The sequence below is a fragment of the Apis florea genome, unplaced genomic scaffold (genome assembly GCF_048593485.1).
Source record: "Apis florea isolate Af1SG1 unplaced genomic scaffold, ASM4859348v1 contig_3367_pilon, whole genome shotgun sequence".
In the NCBI taxonomy this organism is placed as follows: domain Eukaryota; kingdom Metazoa; phylum Arthropoda; class Insecta; order Hymenoptera; family Apidae; genus Apis; species Apis florea.
Genome location: NW_028256746.1, coordinates 2,648,372 through 2,672,104, shown reverse-complemented (window position 1 = coordinate 2,672,104; position 23,733 = coordinate 2,648,372). Strand labels below are relative to the sequence as shown.

The 23,733-nt window shown below is 37.9% G+C and overlaps 2 protein-coding genes across 2 annotated transcripts; both read right to left on the bottom strand.

Annotated features, from left to right (window-relative positions):
* Positions 1-9,980: 9,980 nt before the first annotated feature.
* Positions 9,981-19,243, bottom strand: ath (ATP-dependent RNA helicase DHX33). The gene is made up of 7 exons (XM_086911944.1): positions 18,943-19,243; positions 16,972-17,589; positions 16,439-16,671; positions 15,641-15,991; positions 12,867-13,065; positions 11,211-11,487; positions 9,981-10,532 (listed from the first exon to the last, which is right to left on the bottom strand). Exons 1-7 carry the CDS (start codon positions 19,167-19,169, stop codon positions 10,353-10,355), a joined length of 2,085 nt encoding a protein of 694 aa, XP_086768070.1. The 5' UTR covers positions 19,170-19,243; the 3' UTR covers positions 9,981-10,352.
* A 505-nt stretch (positions 19,244-19,748) lies between these two features.
* LOC100867817 (lysosomal dipeptide transporter MFSD1) lies at positions 19,749-23,631 on the bottom strand. The gene is made up of 7 exons (XM_003695449.4): positions 23,191-23,631; positions 21,768-22,044; positions 21,261-21,677; positions 20,871-21,182; positions 20,683-20,795; positions 20,351-20,592; positions 19,749-20,258 (listed from the first exon to the last, which is right to left on the bottom strand). Exons 1-7 carry the CDS (start codon positions 23,327-23,329, stop codon positions 20,214-20,216), a joined length of 1,545 nt encoding a protein of 514 aa, XP_003695497.1. The 5' UTR covers positions 23,330-23,631; the 3' UTR covers positions 19,749-20,213.
* Between the last annotated feature and the right edge of the window lie 102 nt (positions 23,632-23,733).

The window sequence follows — 23,733 nt, the reverse complement described above, 5'->3', positions numbered from 1 at the left end:
ACGTGTTAAGCTGGAAAGGCATTCGGCCAGCTCGTCGAATCAAAGGGCGACGATCTAATCCAACGATCACGGGGAAGCTCTATTCATCCCCTTGCACAGGGGATAATCAAGGCCATAAATGTATCGTAGCGAGTGACAAGTGTCGCTCGAATATCCTCGAGTGTACGTGATAATTTATTAAACCTGGATCTGTAAACGAGAGAGAGAATTTTGAACGAGCGTTTTATCCACGCGTTCGAAAAGAGAAAATGAAAATTTTCGAGTAAAATCGAGGTATCGACGGACGAGAAGTTAATAACGAGGTTCAAACGCGCCTTTTCAACGGCTGGAGGCGATCAAATACCATACCTCTGTTTTATCAAAAGTGTAATTGCGAGTCGTTGTTTGACCGTCCCATTCACCTGCAACTTTACCAACGATCGCGCTTACTTACTCTCCGCTCCCAACTTCCAAGTTTCCCAATTTGAAACTGTCCTGGCGGTTGTCGACCCATAAATTTAGATAAGGGGGGCACAAGAAAGATTTCCAACCTAAAACTAATTTAACCAACTTTCCCTTCTATCTCGCGTCGATCGTATCTCGCGTATTTTATCGAATTATATAAAACGTAACGTGTATCACGCCAAAGATGTTAACGTAACTTTCGCAACGTATCTCGAAAACGAAAAACGAAAGCAGAAGTGAAACAAAGTACGTACTTTCTTCGTGTTTTCCACGATCCTCGCTAGATCCAGATCTTTTGACGACACAATTTAATAGTCGAAGTTACTTGGATAATTTATCGATAACAACAATCGCAAATAATTGTAGAGATTGTATGAAAAGCGAATTTTTTAATTAGTTACTTTTTTTAAAGGATTGATACCTCTTTCTTCGATCTCTCGTTTCAATTAAACGCTCTACCAGGTTTGTCTTTTTTAATACAATCCCCGTTGATTTCGATACATTTTTTTTTTTTCCCAAGCGTTTCTTTCGAAAAGTCGGCGAACGACGCGACATTGGAAATCCATTCCTCTCGCTCAACGAACAATGGAAATATACGGAGAAAAAGGGAAATTAGATCCATCTGTAAAGATATTCTACCCGTGAACGGAACATCTCCGACAAATTCGCTTCATTTTTTCCATTTCCACGCGATCGCCCTCTTTATTCTTATATACCTTTTCGATCACGATCGTTCGTCCGAATGAAAAATTCTTCTCTCTAATAAGAGAATGGTCGCTTTGACCATTTCATCGTCCGATCGGTCTCTTCTTCGGTTTTGGAAGGGAAAAAACGGAAAATCTGAATAACGCGGCTTTTTGTAACCGTGTACATAACACGTCACAATAGCACGATAATGGAATTTCGTAATATAGTTGTGGAATATAAACGTAAACGTGTATATATATATATATATATATATATATAGTATATTCGGTCCACCGCAAACCATTGATTGCCAGCCTTTCTGCACCCGATCAAAGGACATCGATGAAATTGTCAAACAGACATTGGTATTCCTATTATCCGTTACCGTTTAACCACAGGTTTAATGAGTCGAAAGACGTTTATGTATACATATATATGTATATTCGTGATGTTGATTATAATGTTGAAAAAATTTCGTTCCTCCTCTTTTTTTTTTTCTTTTCTTTTCTACGAGAAGAGAAATTTCGAATATTCGCATAGGATACGAAGCAAGACGATGTCGTCTCGCATAATACAGACATCCAAGCTGTTGAAAGTCGCGCCACCATCATCGCTTTATGCTAATAAAATAGATCTCGGCGATATTTACGTTCCAGTGCGTGGAAATGATATCCGCGCGTGAAATTTATTCAAAAATACCTGGCATTTTCGACCGAGAAAATGATTAAACGAGCGAGACACATCGCGTAGCAAGGTTGTTTTTAACAGTTTCCTTTCGAAACTTTACAAATCGTCTTTAATAAAATAAATGGATAATTGCAGTTCGATCGATCGTCTATTCACCTCGGCTCGGTCCCCCTTTCTCAAAGGGAAGAACAGGACTTCCGCGTGACCTAATCGTAGTGATTAATTGATTCTGAGGAGAGATAGCCAAATGCCCTTTGGACGTTAATTATCGTCACGATGACCTGGCACGAGCTAAGTCGATGACTCTCCGCGATATAACGACAATTAACGTACCTCTGCGAATCCTCTCGCAATTTATTTAACCATTATCTATCTCCCATAACATTAATTTCTACGATTTCGCTTCGCTTCCCTTTATTCTTAATCATCTTCTCTTAATCATCGCCACCTTCTTGGTCCAACCCCGTATACCAATAAATCCTCTGCTCGATTATTATTAATCGTATTCCTTTGATTCGTTGAACTCGACAATCCGCCCCTTTTCACCGAGATACTGAATAGCAAAGGAGAAAAAGAAGAAGGGTATGGTTATGAAAGGATTGAAAGTCCTGAATGGAAAGTGATGAGGAAGATCAAACGGAGAGAGAATGTGTGAAAGGGGCGGAAGAAGGACGATGAAACGATAGGGGGCAAGGAAATAGGAACGATCATTTATGTAGCACGCTCGAAACTCGCGTGAAACGAGGGCCTCCTTCTCTCTCTCTCTCTCTCTCCATCTCCCCTCAAACGACTTGTTGACATTGTCTCGTGTATAGCAGGAACAAGATGTTGATTAAACGCGGCTGAAACTACTGTACCTGTATGGACAAGGCGTGTGGACAAGGAACACCGTTTATTTCGCTGCCCTCCTCATATCCATCTTCCCCATTCACCCTTGATCTTAGAGATTTTCGTTTACACGCTCGCGTTTGTGTAACAGGCCGCCGGCTGATGAGCCCCGGAAAACGAGTTTTTCTTCTTCCTCTTCTTCGTGTGCGAACCGAGCAATTAACGGATCGCCTATTGAAGGGATGAAGAAGATTCGCGTGCAGCATCGCGTATATCGGTGGGGGAGAAAAAATTTTAACGATCAAAGTTGAGGGTAAAGTTGTTTCGATGAAATTAAACTCGAATAATTTATCACTGGAAGCGATCTTGCACAGAGGTTTCTAACGAATAAACGTTTTTTATCGCATTTTAAATAAAGTTAGTGCTTAACGCATTTGCGGTCACCGCAATATGCGGTACTTTCGCTATTGTATTCTGCTAGGTCGCTGCGGTGACAAATGATTCCCAATGGGACGTATAAATATTAACGAAAGAACGCTGTTAACGCGGTATTTCGTTTTCCTTTTTCTTTTTATATACATTATGAATACCGCTTTTGCGGTTTTCAAATGTAAAGGAAAAGACAATTGTTGTCTTTCGATCGATCAAACGTTGGTATTAATTTTAAAATTTTGTCATTTCTCTCCCTCGAGTGAAACTTTCATTCTTAGTTACCTAAAATATCCTCTCCTCTTCCTAATCCAACATTTCGCTTCGTGGAAATTCACTTCCCTCCTCGAAAAGATCAAAAAAAGAAAAGAAAAGAAAAGAAAAGAAAAGCCAAAATTACACAACCCAGAAAGCAGAAGGTGGCTCGCGACCCCGGAAGTCCATCATCATTCACCTCGAATGTACTGGTTCGGGTATACACAGCGAGGTCCCGCGAAGAAAAAGAGCCGCGTAAATACGCGCGAGAGCGAAGAGAGGGTGGCGCATTCATAAGGGGATTCATTATTAAAGGGCTGTTAAAGATCGTCTTACAGCCTCGATCCCCGGTGGCGATCCATGGAAAGAAAGAAAGGAAGGAAGGAAGAAAGGGGGCCACCCCCTCTCGAGGAGGCACGCGCTCCCTTTCACGACCCTCCGCTCCTATTCGACCTCTGATTGCCACCACGTCTCCGCTCGTAAATATTTCATTCTCAATCACGCGGCCGTCCACGTTGGCTAACCGTGGACGAGTCGAATGAAACGGAGAAAGGCTTTTCCCCTCCTTGATGATACTTCTTTGCACCTCTTTCCCATTATTTCGACTCTATCGGCACCCTTGCGGTGATCCCCACCATGCTCGTTGTCCTCCCTCGTTTTATTCAACGCGTTGCGTTGGAAACTGCTTGGAGGATGGCGACTCTTCTTTTCATCATCCTATCAGCGTACGCGTCCTGGGAACTGGGGCGAGAGTTGTTGGCGTTTGCTGCTTTGAAATTTATACTGTTTACCGTTTGGAAGGATGTGTGCGCTCCGGCTTACAACTTGGACGAGTTGTGAGTCGAGGTGTATAAGGAATTCCTTGTGGGGGAGTTCGAGATAGCTTGATCGACCATATTAAAGTTGGAGATTTTAAATATTATACGATTCCAGGGATTAGTGTTATTAGGTAAATAAGTTTCTTTTTCTCTACGATCGTAACTTCTCGCCGAATTCGAATAGCGTTCTTAAGAGGATTTCGCGACGATTTCGAGTGATATGGCGTGCGAGAAGCTTCGTCGCTGCTTGCTCTTTGCGTTCCAGTTTAGGAAATCAATCGTCGAAACTACTGAAATGGTTTTCGCTAGGAGAGAACGGTGTATCTATCAAAGATTTAAAGATTTAAGGGAAATTTTAATTTGGAAGACGACGATAGTTCATCGAGAAAGTTTGACGGCGGTGAGTCAGAGAAATCGCAGACGCGAGAAAAAGATTGACAGGAAGATTAGGAATCAAGCGATATCTATTGCCAGTGGAACAATTGGGCAATCTTGTGCCTGATTTATGTGATAAAATCTTGAATTTGGAAGAAAAAGGGGAAAGAACTTGTTTGCACATCTAATACATCGCTGCGAGTTGTATATTTCGTTCAATTTGATTCGATTCATTTTTAAAAAATGAAAACTATAGAAAATTGCAATTCCTATTATATTTTGAAACTAAAAATTTTGAAGGAGAAAAAAAGTTTTTTTTTTTCTAATTTTTATGTATATGGTTATAAAGTTTGAAAGAGTAATTAAAAGTAAAATAATACATAAAATGTCTCTGCCTCGAAAAAATTCAAAATATTTTTTCATCGTCGATTTTCCGCCATTTTTCTTTTTCCTTGAATCTTCATTTCGCTGTTTCTTTTCACGTACGAATAAAGTTCTCCAAGCGATTTTTAATTGGTGGAAATGCGCGTTTTCAACGGTCAAGTGGAGGAAATGAGTTTAAATTCATAATGCTTAACAGCATTACCGTGAATCCGTCCCTTTGAAGTTACGTATGTTAACGCGTTATCCGATCCCCGGCCAAACAACTTTGAGTTTCACGTTGAACGCTAATGTATTTTGGAACTAGAAGTAGAATTTTCGCTTCGTCTATTTATTTTTAAAAATTTTAATTCCTCTTGATTCCTGTTAGAAACGTCACGAGCCAAAGTTTTAGCGATAAGGATTTGGAATAAGTTTGACAATAATGTAAAGGGATGTCGAGAATATTCTCGGAAGGGGTTAAGAACATTTTACGAAGTGTTTAAAATGGCGATCATGCCGTTCTTCCCTATACGTGAATATTTCATGGCGCACGTAATCTCGATTCACGCAAGAATTCTATTTTCTAGACGCAAGAATTTAATCTTCGGTATGTTACCGAATGGAAGGGTTTACGAGGGAATAGATTATTCATAGAAGTATTCGTGGAAATTCTACGAATTTTTTTCAACTCTTTATCTTCTACTTTTGCTCGCGTTTAATCGCATAAAAGATTCGTAAAAAGAAGATCGAAATTATTACATAGAAAATCGTATTATTTTTCGCTTTTACTTTTTACAAATAATCCTGATCCGTTTGATCATTTATGATACATCGATCTACGCATCATTGATTGCCATTAAGCAAAAATTTATTTAAATAATAATATCATTCGTAACGAAATTCCACGACGGTTTCAATTTATTATACACGTTTAACGTATTAAATGGTGGAAAATCGGTAATTAATTCGAATAAATCCGATATTTAACATCCAACTTTGCGACTTAACGAGCCTTTTATCAGTTAATCGCTAAAGTAAGGCAATTAAAATTCGTGTAATTACTCGCACGCCATCCACAAAACCGTTTCAATCGTCGTTTCACACGCGAGAAATTTCACTGGGTGGTAGCATGATGATCCCACCTTATCATCCTTAAACATCCTTTTTCACGTGGAAATACGTTAAAGATTTTTTTCTATTTATATCGTCATCATGTCTGTCTTAATACGTGTAATACGTGTTTAATTACGCGATTGTCGTAATACGAAAATGTAGATAACTTTATACGCCATTTTATACACGATGTAATTAGCTACTGTTACACCAACCTATTATTGTATTAAATATCAATCATCGTTGAGTAATAATCTCGACGAGCTACGCGATATCTAATTAAGAAAAACACTCGATAAAATATGAAATAAAGTATAGAAAAAGTTCCAAAAAAAAAAAAACCCAATTTTTGATTCCACTGGTTAGTTAAAATTCCAAAAAAACATTTAAAATTACTCGAGCAATACTCTTGCGGTATCGAATCCATTAACAAAATTTTCCAACGATGGAAATTTCCAAAATAAAACCGCAAAGGGGTAAAAACGCGTGATCTCGAAGCGAAACTCGGTCGAAAGATGGAGGAAAATCGCGTCATCGGATTCCCATTTTATCCCATCATGACAGAAAATTTCCAACAACGGGAATTCCCATCGACTTGGCTGTAAAATAAATCCTGTACATATATATAAAAACATATATGATTTCGAAAAACCTTAACCGAAAAAGGTCACGAGAAAATCACTCGAGATTTCCAAAATTTCCCAAATTTTCATCTTCGACTTGGACGAATCGAAATAAAGTCTAAGAAAAAAAGAAACGCGTGATTTAGCACCGAAGAAAATCGAGGAAAATCGCGTCATCGGATTCCCATTTTATCCCACCTTGACACCCAACCCAACTCCCGAGAGATAGAGGAGCGAAAAACACGAGGAGCTAAAATGCAAGGGGATTCTTCAATGGCGCGGTCGAATTCTTGGAAGCGGCGCGCTCGACTTGACCCACTTTCTTTCCTGGAAAATACTTACGTACGTACGTACGTACGTACGTCCACGTAATAGTAATAGTAAAAAACACGATGACTCAGTGCTCGTCGTTGACCAGCGCCACAGATGCCGCGGTAGGTCGCGTGATGAGAAGGAGAAAGAGGGGGAATGAAGAACGCGCGAGCGAGAGGGAGACGTAATGGCGAACGGACGAAATTACACGGTTCACTTTAAACGAGAATATCCGAAGAACGGATGATCGTATCGATATGAAACGAAAAGCGTTTTAAACGGAAGATTTGCCGTTTCTCCTCGGCCGAGGAGCACAGGTAAAACTTACTTAGATACGATTCAGGTTAAGTTTTAAAATCTAGTTACATACTTCGACGTTGTAGCATCATTGAATGAATAGGAATGGAGGATTGCGTTAGAGTTGAAGTTTTTCGGGGAGATTCAATTTAACGTTAATGACATTTTCGTGAATATATCGCGTGGTAATAATGCGAATATGGCAGGTTTCATTTGCAATCGTGAAGTCACTTTGCCGAGAATATTCCGGGTTCGGACCGCAAAGGCTTAATAACGGTGGAGTTATTTGGTTGAGGTTAGCAGTGAGCAGCCTTTTATTGGCAACAGCTATACACGCTGCACAATGATATTTTCCGGAACCGGTTGAAATTAATCTTCCTCTTATTCACATTTTTCCTAAATATAGATTCGTCGATAATTATTATATGATACATTCGAATTTATAAAAGATCTCCTACTCTCTCCTACTTTTTAAATCGATTCGTATAAATCGGGAAAGACCAATCGGGAAAATTTATAATATCGAAATTACAACGGAGAGAAGGATATATGAAAAGTAAGAAAGCACTCCCTATGTGAAAATCCTCCCTCTTTCTTCGAACAAACGACGAATAACGGCTATATATAGAGGAAATAATATGGTTATCGAGCATTTGGTAGATATGGAACAAGCATAGGAGTGGGGGGGGGGGGGGGCGAACGGCCCTCGTCAAGATGGAGCGGCTCTTCTCACTTACGTGGAACGTGTCTCGGAACAAAAGGGATGTTTCTCGGTAAATGGGGTGACGAGCACACGACGAAGCGTAATATGTCGAGCAAAATCGAGAAAGCGCGAGGAAGAAGGAGGAGGGAATCTTATACGAGAGAGCTTGCTGATACGGTTAATGCCACGCGACACCGAGGAATGCGATTTTCCTCGACGACGAGAACCTCGAGAAACAGGTATCTTGGAAGCGTGGGGGGCGAGGGCGAACGATAACTCGATATCGCGAGGCGGGTGGCAGACAACCCACCGGCAACGACACCGAGTTTGCGCGAGGGACAGAAATTATTCGACGACGACGACGACGACGACGCCGCCGGCTTCATCCCGCGTAATTGTCGCGACCGATCTCGTATTTTACGCGATGCTCTATTTAAAGATCGCTCCCTTTGTTCCGATGTTTCGGAAAATGGAGACGATGCGTATTCAAAAATATATTTCGCTCGATGATCGAGTTGAAATTCGAGACGAAGAAGAGGAAGGATTTGGCAAATTGTCGTTTTTTTTTTCTCTTCTTTTTTTGATTAAAAATTTGACTTCGAAAATTTTAGATTTGAAAAGACTTTTCGATTAAAACTTTGAATAGCAAGTTGCGTTAATCTTCACGCTTCGTCGTGAAGATTTTAATCTTAAAAAAATTCCTGTCAAAATGCGTCAAAACGAAATAAGTCGCGAGGGATTAAGCGGAAAATTCGGACGGAAAGTAAAAACGTTAATTACGTGGGGATGCACTTCCTCCGTTGATCGGCTTACGTGTTGAAAATTCAATATTCCGCCGTTTAAGTAGTAATTAATGCAAGTCTATAGAACGACGTTGGGCAAGTCATAACGTGTTAATGCCAACAAGTGAACACCTATATATCGGCAACACCTGTAAACCCCGTTAAATAATTTCATTCCGGTGTTCGAAGCTTCGCGCAATTTCAATTCGTTCTGAAATCGACCACCGATAGTGCGCGCGTCGCACCTTGCTTCCCACCAATTACACGCCACGTAATAAAACGATTCGAAATAAATGATACGCGATTAAAATATAAATTATCCCCGTTATTACGTTACACGGGATAAATAAAATGATTCGATCATCGTTAATTTATATTCTTCCTTCATTCAATAGATAAAATTAAGCGACGTAACTCCGCGTTAAACTTTTATTTTTTTTTTTTAAATCGAAGCAAACGAAATTAAATAATTTTGATGCAATTTGTCGTTCAAATAAAAGACCTTCGACAATAATTAATTCTGACAATTAAAACTCCAATCAACGATACCTTTCCTTTGTATCATCGTCTTAACAAAAACACTTTTTTTTCATAAATGTTCACATTCGTTCATGAACAACAGTTACGTTGGAAAAGTGTGTTGGAAGGCAAGTAAAACGCAAGGAACGTTGCACGTTTTTCGTAGGATTTTTTTTTCTTTTTTTTTTTTTTTTCACTTTTTCTCGATCGTCATCTTATCATCTTCCGCGTTAATACGTACGCAAAATCCGCTACGCATCCGCTGTCGCTTTGCACCGCGTTGAAAAACAAAAAAAAAATGACACGGCTCGAAAGATAATTACATAGCTACATCAACCTAGCTACTGTAACACCGAGTGTAACAGATTATTTGCACGTAACGAATAGCAACGGTACTCCGTCGAGGTGGCCACCTGTTGTGGTGACACGCATCGAACCGTGACACGAACCGTGTACACTCCCATTCGTGCCTACTCGAAACGTTCTCGTCGTTTTAATTAATAATAATTTAAAATCGGTCGTTCAAGGAGTCGATTAATCATTTTTCCGATGTATCGATGGAAACTCGATCTTGATCCTTGAAAAACTTGGCCAAGCTTGGACGAATTATTCGTAATAATTGAAAGATTCGAACGTTTCCTTTCGTTTCGTTTAAAATAGAGATACGATTAATCGATTTCGATTAATACAAGGGTTATATATAAGGATGTAGTACAGAGGTTCGAGTTGAATGATCATCATTAAACACGTGTTTGTATCGTTTATTTTCAATCGAGATCAATAAGTACGTTTATTTAAAAATCACGATGAAAATTGGAGGAAAGAGGGAAAGATCGTGGATAAAGTAAGAAACGTTAAGATAAATGATAGAACACGTTTTATATAAAATAATATATATAAAACGTTAAGACAACTATCGCTTTTATTAAAGAGCTGTACAGGGTATAAAAACAAGTCGTGTCAATTCCTCTCGATTAAAAAACGATCGAAACGTTAAAAAAAAAAAAAAAAGAAAAGGAAAATAGGAAGGAAAGAAGAAAGAAAAACGGTTGAATCGCAATTACCTAATCTTTTATCCTCCTCCTCCTCCTCCCGAGGACGATTTTTTTCCCCTCCTCTAGTCGTGTTTCCCAGCTGTGTTGAAGCCTTTTTCGGTCAACCACGAGGAGTCAATGACGGACAAACCGCGGATATAACATCTCCCCGTGGCTATAACCTCCGTGAACAATATTAACGGTGGTTTGCTGCCGTGCAACGTGGAGGAAGGATGTATAGAGACCGGCTGCTTCGAGTTCACCTACACAGACCAACAATCCAATTATTTCTAAATTCTCGTTACCCGAGTCTCGAGCGGAGAAAACTTGCTTAAACCGCGCCCTATACTCTCCGAAGAAACTCGTTCGAGCTTCCCCCAAATTCCCCGACAAAATGACAACGGAATAACGCTAACTCCGTCCCATATTGCACGTGCAAAAAGTCGTTGTTGTTGAACGTTACCTTCCATTCGAGTCAAAACGAAGAATCGAAGAGAATCGGTCCTAAACTCCTTTTCGCGAGGAGTTTAGTCGATACTCTCCTTCTTTTTCATTCCGCTTTTTCAACCGTGAAATTTACAAAAACACCATACACGATACTCGAATACTCGGTTTCTAAATTAAATACACCTATACTTCGCTATAATGATCCACAATGTTTCGGTATACGGTCAAAAAAAATAATTTACGGACTAAAAACTATATTATTTTATAAAGAATTGGAACCAAGATCCAATTTATATGATACAAAATAATGATTCGTTCGTAACTAAACCGCAAAGCGTATGGGTGTATGCTCTCTCTCTTTCGTTCACTCGCCGGTAATTTCCAAATTGCTCGCAAATTTATTCGAAAAAAGATCTTCGATTTACTCGAAAATTGGGCAAAGGTTCGATATCTTCTCCCCGGAAATGGATCGAGAAAAAAGAAAACTCGCTCACCGTAACGTAAGTCTGATCCCTCTGCAATTCGGCGAGATTATCGTGGAGGCCCTCGAGGAGGGCTTTCCTCAGCCGGTCGGTGCTCGCTCCGCAGCTCGCCCTCTCCAAATTCGCTCGTTCCGCTAACGCGGCGAGCTGGTGTCGCACCTCCACCGCGTATTCCAGATTCCTGTGATGCAGAAAGTTGTCGTGGCACCAGACCTTTTTCTGCTTCGTGTTCGTGTAGCCCCGAAAAACGTTCAACAACGTGACGTGGTCTCCCTCGGGTGAGGCGAATCTGGAACGAACGAAGCAACGAAAAGCGTAACGAAAAACCAAGTATCGATCGCGGATCCGTTTCACGTTCGTATTTCTCTAAAAACTATTCGCGAACGCTTATTTCTCGCGAGATTGTAAACAGACATTTGTTCGAGAAAGTTCCGTGTGAAGGTTCTTTCCTGTTCCATGGCCAGCGGGCCACTAATAGACCTGAACAAAGAGCGATACTTCTGAAGTACTGTTTTTATGGGTTTTGGCACGGCCTCGGGTCGATTCTCAAATAACACAGTTGACTTTGCGTGCTAACATCGCTCTTTGTTTGGCAGATTAAGGAAGAACGTTGTACCGTTTGTTTACCATGCGATCTTTGTGTACAAGTCACCGCCCAAGCGTGAAATTTCTTTGTCCTCGAACCATGTTGCGAAACGGGCACTGCCCGCCCGATGTTATTAGTCATTGGCGTGCCCCATCAAGAATCCATCCCAATTAGCCAGGAAGGGATTCAACTGAACACACGATTATTTAACTTCTCGTGACGAACACGTCGTACGCCCACACTCGATCACGACAATAGGTTAGTTGCGTACAGATCGTGCTTCGACCGTCGGACGCGATCGCATTGTTGCGAGTTTGTGGGAGACACTGCTCTCTCTAATAATCAGCGTCTAGTTAACTGGTATACAGTTCACAAATAGAACTACCATTGCTTCGAGCGCGAACAACCCGCAATGTCGAAATGGCGCCGAATATTTTTCGATCGTATTATATTGTACGGGATAAAGTATTTATTCTGTTTAAAGAGTTAAAGGGAGAAGGAAGGAACGCGAGGATGGATGCGGTTAATACGACTATGTGCAGAGAAAAGAATTTTTTAAGCGTTTTTTAAGGTGGAGATTCCGATTCGAAAACGTCACAAGGTATATATTTGTGAAATCGTTATTGAATTATGGGAGTAGATTGATTCATCAACTGAAGGTTTAAATAATAGAGAAATAAAATTTTTGTATCAGATTCGAGTTCGACTTTACTTCTGTAACAATGTAACGAGACAATTTGATTAACTTGTTAGAGAGAAATCCAAATTTTAATTAATAATAATAATCGATTTCCAACTCTGAATAATTCTTTACATTTCGAATTCGCAAGTTAAAACAATATTCAATAACAAACGAATCTATTAGTTGCAAGTTTCCAATGTATCCTTTACATCTTTGTTCCACACGGATTGATTATCTCGTCACGCAACGTGGAAAATCCTTCGCCTAATCCTAAGAGGATTCTCGCGACGAAGATATTTATAAAACGTAAGAAGATTATGAAGAACCCGCAAAGAAGCGGTATTACGATACGGTATTCGGAGAAACAGAAGGTTTTGAAAGGAAAATCAATGAAAGATACCTTGATCTGGCGACGTAAGCTTGCTGCCTTTTCGCGGGCGGGTCGGTGAAAACAGACTCTCCCGACAATAAGGAGACAACGGTGAGGGCTTCTTCGAGGCACTGATGTTCCACAGATGCGAGAATCACCTTGGTGAATCGCGGATCCAATGGGAACAGGGACATCGTCCTTCCGAGAGTAGTCAGCTGTGGTGGTGAACCTGCTCGGATGGAAAATCACCGGATGAAATCGCGTTTCGATAAATAAGCAAGGATAAATATATTTTTCACGTCTTACGAATAAATACAAGAAGCAAATTTTATTTATAAACAGAGCGATAAAATTATGTGGATTAATATGTACGATACGAAACGGGAAACGTTATTCCGACAGCTGGAAAAATTTTAATTTATTCGATCCAATTTCGAGCACGCTGATAAAATATTCTTTTATTCGCGTGTAATTTTTCTTTTCTCTCTCTCTCTCTCTCTCCCTCACAATCTTTGGTAAAGAAGTAAAGAGGAAACGTTCTCGTATAATAAAATCACGATATCAATCATGGGAATTATACTCTTCCTAGATGGGATAAAACGCAGGTTCGAATAAAATTGCGAACCGATTTTCACTTTAGACGTATCCTATACACAGTTACGATAACAACGCGAGCACGCGAGATATGAAATATTGCCGTTCTAAAAAGAAATAAACCGTGGAAACGTATTGTTTCCACGGACGGAGAATGTATATATATATATATATATATATATATATATATTTCCTCGGCAAGCCAATGTCGCTTATTTGAATTTCAGAATCTTCCTTTTCGAAAGTTGGGGAGCAACGAATTTTCAATTTGTCCCTTGCTAATAACTTTTATGGCGGGGAGAATTCTTCTGGCGAAAATTTATATGGAAATATTCTGCGACGAATTAATAATAAAAACCAGGGCTCGGAACATTCTACGAAAAAGAAAAAAGGGGGGAGAGGGAGAAAAAAGGAAGAGAAGAGTGAAAAATATTCCGATAAAAATTCTACGTTCGAACCACACACTGTGCACAAATTTGAAATCGTGTATACGTATTTATTATTATTCTACCGACCACCGATAAAATTTTATGCGAGAAGTTAGCACGAGCTACTCGTTGCAACCAACTACGGAATACGCATTTTTCAGAAAGAAACGAAGTTGCAACGGCAAAAGATGCATTAAAAATTACCGTGGTGTACAATCAACGGCGAAACGGAAGGGAATGAAACGAAATTGCACGGCCGTTCTCGCGGATCGTAGGGAGCGAGTGAAAATCTTGGAATCTTGGAAAGGAACTGGTCTTGACATTTCGATATTATTCTCGTTGGAACGAAATCTACGTTCCTCGTTTCTGATTTCGTTATTAGAGGGATGACGATTAGATCTCGATGAAACGCAAAGAAAAAAAAAATCCGCTTAATTTTTGAAAATTCTAATTTTTCCCTCGGATAATCGATCGTTGAAAAAATAACGCGAGGGAACGTAAGATTGAGATTGAAATCAACCGCGATTCGATTCATCGATCTTCTTCCTATACGAAGCCTATCCCAAAGATTGCCCTTATTCGAGGTTTACGTTTTCAACGTTAATTCTCGAGCACGGCCCGAGAGTTAATTAAACTTGCAAAACCCAGACAAACTGTTTTAAAGAAACTAAATCTTTCAACGGTTTGAACAATTCAATTAGCAATCTGATCTCGCGAACGAGAAACTCAAACTTAAATCTCTATAGTCCGGAAGCTTAATCGACCGATCCAGATTTCTGTTCTAGCAAATTCAACGGAACGGAATCTCGCCAGCTTCGCGTCTCGTTTCCCCTATGTTTATACGTACACATATATGTAATAATGTAATTTCGCTTAATGTAACTTCACAGAGACATAGAAATAAAACGAGCGCTGTTTCTACTTATGGAAAGAAAAATAATTTTAAAACAATTCAAAAGTATTGTTAATCGATTCTCGTTGATTTATATCGAATTTTTTGAAAAAGCAATCGATTAGCCCAAATATAAAATTGCCGTTTTTATAGGAAGAAAAACGATATATTACTCGATCAAACCATTTACGAACCATCGGCCTCTAATGATCTTTTTCCAACGAGATTTCAACCGACATATTTCATTAAAGCTTCGATTACAGCTTCTCGAATATTTTATTTTTTAAAAACAACTGTAAATGGCGAAACAAATCGGATTTCATATTTCGAGTCAGCTAATTTTTGTAGAACATATGCGGAAGAATAGATCCACTGACTAATGACGATTGTTTCTTAATCGATCTCTTGGCAGTAGGATGCTGTTCCTACGATTTCAGAGAAGAACAATGAATTATTCCCTGTTTCAAGCCACCATAATTTTTTTCAGTCATATAGGATTTTCTCGCGCACGATTATCGTATAGTATCTTCAAAAATGAATAGAACTTTTCTTTCCCAATTTGTTCACTTTACCCATCGCCTTCACCCAAATGTCTGAACACTGTCATTGGAGGACATACGTTTAACTCTGCTTCCGCCTTTCCATTTACCTTTGTTTAATACAGATTTCGATCCACCTCTCGTTTCCAGATCTGAATTTTTGAAACCGCCACCTGGCGATCTTCTCCAACCTAATATTTCGATATGGTTCGCCTGCCCGGCTTAAACTCGTGCAAGAATAATATTCTGAATTCATTCGCCATGGCTCGAGAACGAAATATAAAAATGCTCGTCGTTCTATTCTAAAATTGGGAATTCCATAGTGGAAATTTAAAACGGTGTCGCGCTCACCTTTGACGGCGCCCAACTTTTCGAGGCAGGTGACCGCGACGTCGACAGCCTCCTTGGCCGGTTTGTCCATGAAATCAAAGGTGGTGATATCAACCCCGATTGCGAGCAGCTGGAGGGCTACTCCCGCGAGGGAACACCTTTGTATCTCCGGCACGGGCATCTCCTTCATCCTCTCGAATTCCTCCTTCGTGTATGTTCTGTAACATTTGCCCGCCGCCTCCCGCCCCGCTCTCCCCGTCCTCTGCCACGCCTGTGCCTTTGACACTTTTTCAACCCTGAGCACATCCAATCCGGTGGTCGGGTGATGAGTTCTCGCTTTCACCACCCCCGTGTCGATCACGTGTCGAATTCCTGTGTAATTTCATCGGGAATATCATCGTGTGCGTATGCTCGTGCGTGTGTTCGTGTGTTCTCTCTGCCTCTTCTCCGCGGATGTAATCACGAGAACGCGGCTCGAGTAATCAAGTCTGTCACGAACGAGCTGTGTTCCGATATCGTGATATTAGCGGATTGCGACCCACCGTCAAAATGAAATTGCTCTCCTCCTGATCAACAATTTGCCGAATTAACCCGTTACGCCAGCACTTGGACGATTTCTTTCTTTTTTTTTTTTTTTTTTTTTCTTTTCCTTTTTTCGCTACAAGTCAATTGACATTCTGAAAGGGAGGAGGATTGCAACGGATGTTGATTTCGGTTCCATAGAAGGGAGATCGCGATTTCTTTCGAAGAACAGTGTTTTCTACTTCTACCTGCGGTTTTTAGGAATGACGCGATTATTCGATATATCGGTATACGCACCACCGATGGTGACGGACGTTTCGGCCACGTTCGTGGACAAGATGAGCTTCCTCATCCCGGGTGGGGACGGTTTAAACGCTTCCAACTGCTGATGCGTGGGCAAAGCGGAATACAAGGGGAACACCTTCAGCGACGGATAACCCTGGCCGTCCAGCTGTTTGGCCACTTGCCTCGCGCTCACCGCCGCGGCCTCTATCTCCTCTTGGCCGGTTAAAAAGACAAGGATGTCCTCGCTGTAACGAAGACAGAAGAATTCAGGAAATCGCCCCTCCTCTCTTGCCTAGTTTCCCGTATAGCTTCGTATTCCAGCCTGCTCACCTCTCTCAATCTAATAAAAGTAACGGTATGTAAATACGCGGAGGAGATTGGCATACTAATGGAAATAACTTTGGGAAAAAATTCCTATCCAGAGACGTTGGCGGTACGAGCCTTCTCCTCCGTGCGGGATAAAATTATTTTTAAAAAAAAAAAGAAAAAAAAAAAGAGAAAAGAGAAGGAATCGAGGAGGAGGAGGAGGAATAAATTATATTTACTTGGCGGGGTTGTCGCGATGAATCTGGAAGGCCGTGACAAGAGCGGAGAACGCGTAATCCTCCTGCGACTTGACGGCGTGATATATCTTCACCGGATGCTGACGACCCTCCAAATAGACGGCCGGTGCTTGGAAATACTTGGCGAACTTGTCCACGTCCATCGTGGCCGACATAACGAGCAGCTTCAACGGCGGCAGGTTCTTCAGCTTTCGTAAATTCTGCGCCCTCCTCGCCACCCCCAACAACACGTCGGTCTGCACCGATCGTTCGTGCGCCTCGTCCAGGATCACCACCGAATAATCCGATAAAATCTCATCGGTCATCGCCTCCCGGACCATCATCCCGTCGGTCAGATACTTGATCCTCGTTTGGGATGACGTTACGTCTTCGAAACGCACGCAGTAACCGACCAATTTGCCGGGCTCCACGCCCTGCTCCTGGGCAACCCTGCGAGCAACGCTCACAGCTGCCACTCTGCGCGGTTGCGTGATGCCTATGCAACCGCTACCGCCCGCTATGCCGGACGAGAGCAGCAGTTGAGGAATTTGCGTCGTCTTCCCGCTCCCCGTCTCCCCGATTATGATCAGAGTGCTGTTCCTGCGGATCTCTTCGAGCAGCCTGAAACGAACAGCCCCCAACACTCTTCAGAGAAAGTTATATTTATACGTGGAAAGTGAGTCGCGATAAAAGGGTGATGGGTCGATTTAGTCAACTATTCCTTTTTCGATATTAAATTTTAAAACTTTGAAATTATTAAATTCATTCGGAAAGGAAATGAGAATGAATGAGATATCTCGTTGAATTATTTTTCGTGGCAAGAGGGTAGGAACAGAGGGTGTGAACGTGTATATTTATTACGTATATTGTTATCGATTTCATCGATTGAATTTTTATAACAACGTTCGTTGAAGCTCTATCTCTACTTGAACGCGCGTGAATGTGCGAGTGTAGGAGAGACAAGGAGAGAAAATGGTGGGAGAAGGATAGAGATAGGGTAAAAATATTGAAATCAGCGCCATCTTCAGTGTGCCGCAAATGAAACTCATAAAGAAAGGATAGAATATAGTTGGATAAGGATAGAGATAGGATAAGAATTCACCGATAACGCCATCTTTCGAGTATCAAAGATATCTCTTTGAATCAAGGTAAAGTCGAGAGATGGCGTTGATGCTCGATTCTTTGAAAGGGATGTTTTTAAAATTCAAAAGATGTCGTTACTTGCCAATTCTTATTTTGTCTCTATCCTTCTTCTATCATCTTCTCTCCTTTCTTTCTGTGTTTCATTTACGGCACTCTGAAGATGGCGTTGATTCCGATATTTTTACTCTATCTCTGTCCTTCTCCCACCATTCGCTCTTATCTATTTATTCTTCGCACGTGACCATACATAAGATACGAAACGTCAATTGAACTTACTTCCATTATTTTTCTTTCGAAACTATATTTCGTGTCGTGATCTTTGATGTAAAAAATATAAAGATAAATACTTTAGAAAATGCTTGAAAATGTATAATTTTAAGACATATATCTTTAAAACGATGATCTCGCGAGATATAATGTAAATACGAATGTTTTCAATGGAAGATATTGCATTTGCAAAAATTCAATTTGCAATTTTTAATAAGAAACAAATCTCAATATTGATATAACAAGTATAAAAAAAGTAAAATTTGAACAATTTGACTGTCTATGATATTTAATATTATAAATATTAATTGAATTATTTAACACGTGTTAAAATTTTTTAATTTGTAAAAATTAAAATAACTTTTAATATAATTTTTAGTGCGCGCGTTTTTGATTCGATAAAAGGTGACATCTGTACAGGAACAAGCGAATTATCAACTTTGCATAGTTGATGATTCTCCATTTTGTTTCACGATGCTCCGCGTGCTTATTAAGATGTAAGTTCACAGTAAAGAATAACAACGAGAATCGTTTGAAAAACGAAAGAAAATATGCAGAACTTACCGTTTCCGAAGCCTATAGACTGGTAAAGATTTCCTTTGTTGTTGTAAAGTAATGCTTCCTTTATCCACGTTTTCTGTCTGAACGTTTTGTTGATTATCTTCGTGTTTTGGAATTTTGCTCGGGCTGTCGTTGAATACCACGGTAGTAGGACGTTTTGGTGCTAATTTCGAAAAATTTGAACTACCCATAACGATATATTTCGAATCCGCGTTATCGTGGACCCCCATGTTGCCAAAAATTAGGATAAAAACGGCGAATGTACCAGTGATACATGTGTCCACGAGTACGCACGTGTTGCACACTACAGCTGTATACAAATAAGCGTCTTGACAAACGTCATAGCCAATGGCGTACCTCCGTTAATTTAAATATATTATATCGAGCGTTTATTCTTTCGAATAAAAAGAAAATTATTTATAATATAAATTATTTATAATTATTTAAATATCAATTTAATATTTTATATAAAAATATACATTTTACTAATTAATAAATTCTGATACTTTTAATTGGACAGTAAAAATAAATACTAAATTGTCCAACAATTTACTGTTCTCGCGCAAAATTTAATAAAAATTATTTATTTTTAATCGTGTAAAGATCATTTTGTATATATAAAATTATATCTGTGCCAAAGGAATATTAAAAAAATTTTTTTATATATTTTAGCATAAATTTTACGATTATAAATTTTTATTTATTATATTCTATTTTTATAATAACAAAATGATCAATTATTATAAATAAATTGTACAATATAGCATATTGAATTAATATCAATAGGTATAAAAAAAAAAACGGTACAATAAATCATGATTTTTGTTTTGATTTGGCTATACATGGTTAAATGTGCATTAAAATACATTTATACGCTACAACTTGTTATAGGTTTTAAACTAAATTAATTTAAAAGCTTTTTTTTTTTAAACAAGAGGTAGAAAATAATTCTTGATTTGTTCGTGTTAATATAAATACATTGTTTCGTTACGTGAGATCATATTATTATTAAAATTTGTAATTATAATGAATACCAAAAACAAATAACGTATATAATAATCTATATCATTTTTCAACCATGTTTCGACGTATTAGTTCGTTAATAAAATATTTATTAATCGATTTGTTAAAAATGAATCTTAGTTGATTTCAAACGCATCAATTAAGAAATTATCACAGATTAATGCTGTGTTAGAGGAAGACACAGTGAGCAAATTCTTTTACTCAGATATTAAACAAATGTAGCTATTTCATATTTATCTAAGTAAAATTCGTCATCGTAATGGCCGATGAATTGGAGCCTTTACATTAGGTGGTACCTAAAAATATAAGAAATTATTATAAGCATTATATGTTTCGTTAAATAATCATCTTTAAAAAAAATATTAATAGAGCAAAAAGAAAATATTACCATTCCTCCAATACGAGAAAGATATCGATTTCTAATGCTAATATCAGATTGTGGTTGTAAAAGATCATCAGTGGATAAATCCGAAGTAGATTCTGGTGCCAATAATTTCGCTCTTTCGAAACTTTCCGGTGAATTTCGTCGTATTTCTTCATATTTTTCCCTTTGACTTGGTGTCATATTCAGATAACCGCCACTAGTTGCTATATCTGTCATCCAGATTGCAACAGCAGTTATCAATGAAACTATTAAAAAATTATATATGTAATTATAAGTTTTTTGCAAACGTTTACATTATCAAAATTGTAATATTAAAAAAAAAAAAAAAGACATACTCCATAGCCAACCCAAGAAAAACATTTCAAGCATGAAGTATCCTCCCCGATCAACAATTATACCAGCTAAAATTGAAACTATAGCCAAACCCAAATTTTGTACAGCCTGTGCACTGTAAGTAAAAATAATATTACAAGAATTAAAGCATCTCAAAATTATTATAAGAAATGTATTAAATTTTACTTACATTCCATAAGCAGTACCAAGCTGATATTCTGGAGTGACAAGTGCAATCAATGGCCATAAACTACTAGCGAGCATAGAGTATGCTATTCCCATAAGAATCATGCATACATAAGGATTCATATATGTAAATGCAAGTAATCCATGAGCTATTATAGTTACAAGAATACTGGTAAATACCCAAGAAACGTTCTTTCCGGTTCTATCAACAAGATAGCCGAAAATAGGAGATGCAACAGCCGATATGGAATATACGAGTGAGTTAACTGTATTTGCATTTGATGGTTCAAACGAATATTTTCGTTCGAAAAATACTCTAAGATAAACAATTGCATAATTATGCGTATAATTATGTAAAATACAATTACAAAGATTTCTTTCTATTCATACTTACTTTCCTAAGGCGACAAACGGGAATATTGCCACATAATAAGCAATGCAAATGAGCGCAATCAACCAAAATATTAATTTGAAATCTTTAATATCTGTTAAACTAACGACCTCGTGCTCTTGTCCCTCTCCCCTTCTCAATAATCTTTCTACACGTTTATCCATAATACCCAATACACATGCACAGATCATGGATACTACACAAGTGAGAGCAGCAAGAAAGAGAACTATGCCGATACATTGTGGTCCTTTGTAATATTGTGATACGTAATTATAAATTGGTTCCATTACTAAAAAGTTCACAGTTGAGCCAACTCTAGCAAAACTTAGCTGCAATCCAAATACCAAATTGAGTTCCTTTCCTTTAAACCATAAAACTGCATAACTATTTTGAGCAACAGCTAATGATTCTGCACCAATACTGTAAAAAGCATAAAAATTATTTCTAATATCATAAAATTTATATTTTATAATTTTAATATATTATATATCTTAATAAAAAGAAACGTACCCAAACACAAAACGTCCAACCATCATCAACCAAAACACATTGACTATAGCTCCAGTTGCAAATATAATCTGACCAATCAGTGTAAGTCCCATATATATAATTGTTCCTAGACGTATACCAAATATGCTATCCAATAAAAATCCACCAATAAAACATAAAATAACATTCGGCCACGAATATATGGAATAAAGCAAAACAAATTTGCTGGTTGGCATTTGCAAGTCAGTTTTAAAATCATCCTGTAAAGCGCCAGGATTATCGAAGCAAAAATACGCACCTGCAAATAAAAGTATTTCATACAGTTAATTGATATGACCGGATGATCGCGTGTTAAGCAAATCATCTTAAGGGGGTCGATATATGATCTGATCGTTTAAAAGAATATTCGAAATATATGGTAATAATCTGTATGATTTAAATCCAAGAATAAGATTTGTATCATTTTGTAAAATGATTCTAAATGATTATGTGTATCGAAAAAAAGAATAGTTTTATAATGATACGCTTTATTCCGAGTTGTATGCAAAACGATCTAAATAATATGGCTACACAGATAATATACATACATATGTGTAAATATATTATCTCTTAGTTGGACTCCGAATGTTGAAGTCCAAATGAAATCAAAAACGGAAGAAAAATAAAGCATGATTAAGACTGAAATAATTCATAAGATTTTTACATATAACTATTGAAATTATCATTTGTATTATACATATTAAAAGATAAATATTTCGAAATAGATATGTAAAATGCAACTTTATATGCATTTTTCAAAAAATATATTTCAATCGAATAATTAATTAAATAAAAATAAGATTTTAATTTATAAATTTTCTTTTTATATTATAGAAATTAAATATTACGATTTATGATTATTTTGACTGTTATTAAAATAATATTTAATTAATAATTTATTTTAAAATGAAGTTAACATTGTTGTATATATAAATAAAAGTCATGATAGTTTGTTTTTTGTTTTTTTTTTTTTGTATTTTTTTAATATCAAATTGAATTTTAATTCCGTCAAAATATTATATATTTTCATTCATGAATTCTCAGAATTATAATAATAAAAGAAATAAAACTATATTTTTATAGTTTTATAAATTCATTAGAATTTCATTACAATCCTAAATATCGAAGATACAAAATTCTTCGATGTTTACATTTACAAAAATCAATCTTACATATTAGAAGATTTAATCAATAAAATTATATTTCGCAATTGAAAAAATTTATTTTATCAAAAATTTAACCGAAAAAAAAAATAAAAAATCCAATTATAAATATTAAATATTCCAAGTAATATTCCTCGGCCTTAAAATATCTAAAATGAGGTTGTAATATATCGAAACAAGAACGATCAGATATAAACAATGGCTACTCGGCTGTAAAGATAACATAGCATTGACAATCATACCAAAGCCTAAGAGACACATCAATGTGAGGCCAATAAACTTATGCAGTCTCCTTTTAGGACTACAGCAAGCTTGAAGTGCAATCTCATCATCGTATCTATCAAGAGTAGTCTCTGGACTTTCTAATATGCCTCCTTCCATTGTTATGTTTAATCGTGATATATTAATGTTTACAAGCTACAGGTGGTGTCCCAAAACGTTCACTTAAATTCACCGTATAAATCATTACACTTTGATCGAATACATACAGCCAATCCCTCTATAAAATGAGAGATAACTGCAATTTAAATAATAAAATGGAGGATGCAGTCGGAGATCAGCCAGTGAATGCTACCGATTAACTAACTTGAACAAGTTAGGTACGCTGCCAGTCGTGTCATTGCTAATCTGTCAATCATATGCGTCATGTGAAAAAAACTAACGTAAGCCGCGAAACAATCAAATACCAAAAGATCAACAAAAAAATCTCTATTTGCTAGTGTATACCACTTCATTTGGAATAGCTGCCAACTTGTACCTCTATTGATGATTTTCAAACTTGTGGC